This window comes from Egretta garzetta, unplaced genomic scaffold (assembly GCF_000687185.1).
Source record: "Egretta garzetta isolate BGI_Z169 unplaced genomic scaffold, ASM68718v1 scaffold34, whole genome shotgun sequence".
NCBI lineage: Eukaryota > Metazoa > Chordata > Aves > Pelecaniformes > Ardeidae > Egretta > Egretta garzetta.
In genome coordinates this window covers 4,829,621-4,835,417 of record NW_009259586.1, presented here as the reverse complement: position 1 = coordinate 4,835,417, position 5,797 = coordinate 4,829,621, and the positions used below count along the sequence as shown (strand labels likewise).

General features: G+C 47.8%; 2 protein-coding genes across 2 annotated transcripts in view; one reads left to right on the top strand and one right to left on the bottom strand.

Annotated features, from left to right (window-relative positions):
* LRRC59 (leucine rich repeat containing 59) overlaps nucleotides 1-4,187 on the top strand; it is a 7,195-nt gene extending 3,008 nt beyond the window's left edge. Inside the window, exons 2-7 of the mRNA XM_035893384.1 lie at nucleotides 318-380; nucleotides 896-1,054; nucleotides 1,365-1,469; nucleotides 2,077-2,149; nucleotides 2,613-2,786; nucleotides 3,327-4,187. Of these exons, the coding sequence (XP_035749277.1) occupies nucleotides 318-380; nucleotides 896-1,054; nucleotides 1,365-1,469; nucleotides 2,077-2,149; nucleotides 2,613-2,786; nucleotides 3,327-3,571 (819 nt within the window). The 3' untranslated portion in view covers nucleotides 3,572-4,187. The remainder of the gene's footprint in view (nucleotides 1-317; nucleotides 381-895; nucleotides 1,055-1,364; nucleotides 1,470-2,076; nucleotides 2,150-2,612; nucleotides 2,787-3,326) is intronic.
* A 1,328-nt stretch (nucleotides 4,188-5,515) lies between these two features.
* Nucleotides 5,516-5,797, bottom strand: part of EME1 (essential meiotic structure-specific endonuclease 1) — a 5,266-nt gene continuing 4,984 nt past the window's right edge. The window contains exon 10 of the mRNA XM_009637784.2: nucleotides 5,516-5,797. The gene's annotated coding sequence lies outside the window, so the exon portion shown is untranslated.

Below are 5,797 nucleotides of genomic sequence, written 5' to 3'. Positions count from 1 at the left end.
GGGCCGGCTCTGCCAGCTCGGTCCCTGCTCGGAAGGGGCTGCGCAGGGGAGCCAGATGTGTTGCAGGGGAGCCAGATGTGCTGGCGGTGTTTGTGACCGGGCCTGCAGGTCTTTAAAACAGCCGAGCGGAGGGTTCTCGGGTCCTGTCGGCCAGCAGCACCGATTTCAGGATAAGCACTGCCTTTGGGCCCAGAAACCAGTCGAGATGCGACGTGGCCACGGAGGGATGGACAGACCGCCGAGGCCGAAACAAAACTAGCAGCTGCCGGAGGGGTATGGGTGTACCTCGCTGCTGATTCCGTGCTGTGTTTCTCTTTCAGGCCGCCCTTCCAAAAGCTACTGTATTGGATTTGTCCTGTAACAACCTCATTTCCTTGCCGGTAAGGTGCTAGGGAGCCTTTGTGGGGATGAGTCTGCTGGGAAATATTAAAAAAAAAAAAAAAAAAAAAAAAAAGAGAGAACTAGCGCTCCGGTGAAGGTTCACCAGGAGGTTTGGAACGGGCACTGTCCTCATCCTGGGGTGGGTGAGTGGCTCTGCCGTCAGTGCCGGGTCAGTGCCCGTGGGTTCTGGCCAAGGCAGGAGAGAGAAAAGGTTGGCACTGCATGAAGGTTGCAGTATTTTCCTGCCAGAGGATCCCCGCAGCCCAGTTTCATCAGCAGTGGAGACTTGGGTTACTTTCAGTTGTATTGCCACACATCACCTCGTCAGTCTGTCTGTCCCACTGTTTTCTGCCTCTCTCTTTCGAGGCAAAAGAGACCGACTTTCCTCCGCCACAGTTCCGTAGCAAGTTAAGGGTTTGTGACTTATGCAGGCTGTCTCCCCAATACTCCCCCCACTGAGGTTCCTCCATAAAGGTGCTGACAAGTTTTTTCTGGGTTTTGTTTGGGTTTATAGTCAGACTTCTGCAGTTTGATGCATCTGGTGAAATTGGATTTGAGTAAAAATCGGCTTCAGCAGCTGCCCTTGGACTTCGGCCGCCTGGTCAATCTGCAGCACCTAGACCTTCTGAACAACCGTTTAGTCACCCTGCCGGTCAGCTTTGCACAGCTCAAGGTAAAAGCGTTTGCTGGGCAGTTACGTAAAGCTTTGGGATGCAGCCCAGGGTCTTGTGATCCCTCTCAGGTTGATTTCTCTGGTAAAGCATCCATCCTGCTGGCTACCCATTCCAAAATTCAGCTGGCTCTGCAGCTCAGTGGAAATTCTCTCACATCTATTGCGAATACCTCTGCTCAAGCTCTCTGATTGCCTTCCGTAACTGTTTCACGTGAAAACTAAGTAGAGCTTTGCTTCTGCTTTGGATCTCTTAAATAATTGCAAGGCTGCTGTGCTCTTACAGCCTCCCCTTTATCATTCCATTCCACAGAACCTGAAGTGGCTTGATCTGAAGGACAATCCCCTTGATCCCGTCCTAGCTAAAGTAGCAGGAGACTGTCTGGATGAGAAGCAGTGTAAACAGGCTGCTGTCAAGGTAAGGAATCTACTTTTATGCTTTTTTTTTTTTCCCCCCCTTACTTTGCTTTACCAGTGGTGGTTTTTCCTTTCTTTGCCTAGCAAGCCGGGCAGCTGCTGCTGCAGTTTGAAGTTTCTTCAGCCCGTGAGGTGCAGGTTCACTGCACTGACTTTACACTTCTGTGCCTGGGGAGAGCAAACGCTGGGCTGAGTAGGATTCTCTTCCATTACTGGAGTTGAGAAAGGCCTAAATGCTGGTTGATGAGAAAGCGGAGGCATAATCAGACAAAATAATCCACATCTAGGCTTATAGTCTGGAGTACAAAACTCTCTGGAGAAGCTCTGGCAAACTACAGGCTCACATAAACAGAAGCGTTCCATGTCCCCTGTATCAGCTAGCACCAGTTTGGCACATTTGGCTTTTAACGGAAAGATCTGTTTCTTAACTGCAAAGATTCACGTGGGAGGGTGCGAGCTCTCTTCAGAGCCATACCTGTAGGGGTCAGTCGGGGCTGGCGGTCCACCCCAGCCGACTGTCCTCAGCTACGCTCCAGCTGTTCGGTTTTGAACTGACTGTGCAACAAGCCTCCTGCAGGGACCTCAGGTTGTTTTCTTGGACATTGAAGGTGCTGCAGCACATGAAAGCGATCCAGTCAGAGCAGGATCGGCAACGGCAACGGAAGCTCCAAGCAGAGCGAGGTAAGCACAAAAAGCAGTCACGTGCTGTCTGCTGAGGACTCTTCTTGATCTCTCTTACACATCCAAATATCTAACAAATTGCATCTAACACATACTTGTAACTCTCAAAATCCTGAGGACTCTGGGAGTAGTAGGGTAGAAGGGCTGGAGGGAGGATAGCCGGGGATAACTCTGCGATTTCCTGCCTGAATAATAGTTAGATCTCTAGACGGAATGCGCTATAGGTTACCCATAAAAAATATGCAAGAGCAGCACAGGATTTATTTTAAGGGAAACCTAATCCTGAGGGAGCAAAATGCAAGGTATGTAATATTAAAAAAAGAAAAACACATATATATAAACGTAGAGGATTGTTACTGCATTTGTTTCCTCATTCCAACTGGGAACAGATAAGCAGGTAATTAAGGAAGAAGGCAATGACAACTCTTTACATAAAAGGGAAAAAATTCCTATGTATCCCCAGAAATGGAGAAGAAGCGTGAGGCAGAACAGCGAGCGAAGGAGGCTCAAGAGAGGGAGCTGAGGAAGCGAGAGAAGGCAGAAGAAAAGGAACGTAGACGACGGGAATACGATGCTCAGAAAGCTGCGAAACAGGAGGTGGAAAAGAAAACTAAAAAAGAAAACGTGCAGACCCGAAGTAAGTGGTATCCGCTGTGGGTGGGGTTGCATCAGATTTCATTTTCATCTCATTTTGTTGCTGCCAGATCTGCTTTTATGCAGTCCAGGTACTGGAGATGGGGGGAGTAGGGGCAAAAAAACCCGTAGGACCTCCAGTAAGCTCTGCTGCCATGCCCTTTCCCCTTCGTCTGCATTCCCAAGGAACAGCTGAGCTACAAGATTCAGCCAGTTCGTTGGCTGCTCCTGCGGAGAGCTTCCCTCCACTCATTTCTTTTTAAGTGTCCTGAACCGTATATGGAAAACCAGATCTTGTGCGACACAGAGGTGCTTTCCAGCCTGTTCACTGCTGCCCATGAACCTAAATCTGAAACTTTTCATCCTGAGCGGGTAGAGCTCGCACATCCATTTATTAACCAGAGTTAAGGGATGAAAATTTGTGGCAGAAGACAACTGCAGCACAGGCAACATCTTACCCGAACAGCTTGTTTTCTGAATGTAAACTGTTAACGGTATTTGATTAATTCCTCACATTCTCTGTCTTGTAAATGTCTCGTCACAGAGCCCGCCTCCAGTTCTCGGCCCACTCAGCCGCCCCGGCACAAGCACTCCTGGTCACGGTCGGTGCTGAGGGTCCTGCTCTTTGTGCTGCTCTGCGTCCTCTGCGCTCTGGCTGCCTGCAAGCTGACAGAGCTGCAACACCAACCTCTGTGCATCAGCGTGAACGCTCTCTACGAGGACGTGTTAGCCGCGCTGCAGAACCACAAAACCCTGCAAAATATGCTACAACAGAACTCGCAGCAGTGATTGTCCTGGACGGGCACTTGCTTCGTCAGCATCTCCCTCCACCATCTACGCAGCCAGAATTCCTATGGAATTGTGTTCCGATGAAACTGCTTTTAATCAGTCAGCATTGGTTTGCTGGTCCACTCCTCACAGAGCAGAGTTATTGTTCAGATCACCTTTGCTGTGCATGTTTCACGGTTGGCCTGTAACTCCCATTATTTGCCCACATTAACCTAAACTTGTTAACACTTCTTAACCTCCATGGGCTGTTTACCTAGAGCGCAAGAGGCAGGAAGCTGCCAATCTATAGGAGTGGAAAAGCCCTGCCCTCGTGTTATCTGGGTAGCTATAGATCTGTCCTGGAGGTAGAAGGTTTTTAATACATATCCATTCCTTGCTCTTGTTTCTATTCGTGCTAAGATTGGCGATACAGCTGTATGGGAATAATGTGGGAAGGCCTACTCCAGGACCAATTACAAGTGTGTAGGATGGCTGTGCATCCATATGTTGGGGGTGAAGAAGCTGATGTACCATTGAAAGGAGCTGAAAATTTTCAATACAACAGTTTTCGCAGCAATTTGTCTGAACTGGATGTTTATGTTGCTAACACAGTTTTAATTTTAATTAGGTCTTTTAGAAGCAGCCACAAATTATTTCTAGGTACATACAGTAATGATTTCTAACTACATTTATTTTAACCAGCTAGTGCCAACAAAGTAGCAACCGCCTGCGGGCGGCTGCGGCGGTGGCAGCAGCACACGCGGAGGCAGGCAGGCAGGCAGAGAAGGGCTTCTCCTCGGGGCTGCTGGGAAGGCCGGGAGGTTTGGCGGTTTGCACCTAGAGAATAAAACTCGCCTGTGCAAGGGCTTATGAATTATTTATAATTTCTTTACAGAGAAAACCAAACAGAAGTTTGTCATATCCTTAAGAGCAGTGCCATGAGGAAATAAGCTATAGTGTTTCATACCAAGGTCATCACTGGAGTAGTGAACCTTCACCTTTTGGTAACCTAACGATAAGACTGTGGTTCTCTGAGTACCAGGCAGAAAAAAAAGTGATGGCATGAGTATCAGGTAAAAAGAAGGAAAGGCTGCCCATCTCTGGCTTAGCAGAACACAGGCTTTCTAAGCTTCCCTGAAACAGCTTTAGGCTTTGCTTTTGGTTATCCAACTCACCACATTCTTTAAAGGGTCTTTACTATCCAGAAGTGATTGCAAACACAGCAACAACACTGAAAGCGACGTGTCCTCTGCAGAGGTTCCTGCCAGCGTCTGGAGTCTGCGGCTTTGCCATCTAGTAGAGCGCTACTCAAGTTCACAAGACGCCAGGCTGATAAGATTTATCAGTTCAGGTCAGCAGCGCGCCACTGGCCAGGCAAGGGCTCCAGCTGAACACCTGAAACTCACGTGGCGGGTGGGTATTTTCTCATTTGAGGCAGCACAGTTTCCGGGGAAATTTCCACATGGGTGCAGCTTAATTCACTCTCAGCACTCGTCTCAGTAAGTGCCGCTGTCGCGAAAGACCTCAACTGTCCTTGCATGCACACATCGCTAATGGCTTCATGGACAGGCGAGCACATTCCCCAACCTAATTAAAAGAAAGCTTTTTCTGCCAACTGTTTAGACCTCATAATTCCAGTGTGTATAATCAGATTTCAGGACCCTCTATAGATTAAACCATCTGGAGACTGAATCAGGGCAGGCTAAATTTATGTCTGAAAATTAGTCTTACTCATTCCCATCTGCCACAGCGGAAAACTAAAGAATCTGTTTTGTGAGGTAAAGTTGTTCCACCTCACTGGAGCAGGTGCTGGGAGGGCAGCACCACGTTGCTTTTAGCGTTAGGATTTTTCACGCTGGCGAGAGGAGCTAACTCCTTGCAGTTTAAGATAGCAGTAGAAAGTATTCCTTTCAGCAGATGACATACCTGCCTATATTCAAGACGGCATGTGAAGAGGCAAAGATCATGATTATTATCCAAAATTATTTATTTTCTAGGAAGACCAATAAAAGGACCCATCAGTACTATAAGCCATGTCCAGCTCACACTCTTACAGAAGATGTTCGCCATCTTCCCTGTGTAAAATCCAGCCATGCAGCAATTTCATCCAACCTTCTTCCACTACGATAAAGTCTAAATGTGTTTTAAGTCTTTAAACTGGGATCAATGACTCTTTGCTACCTAAGAACTTCTTCCCAGAAGGAAGCTGAATACTTAAAGCAGGCAAATGGTAAAATCCTCTTTCCC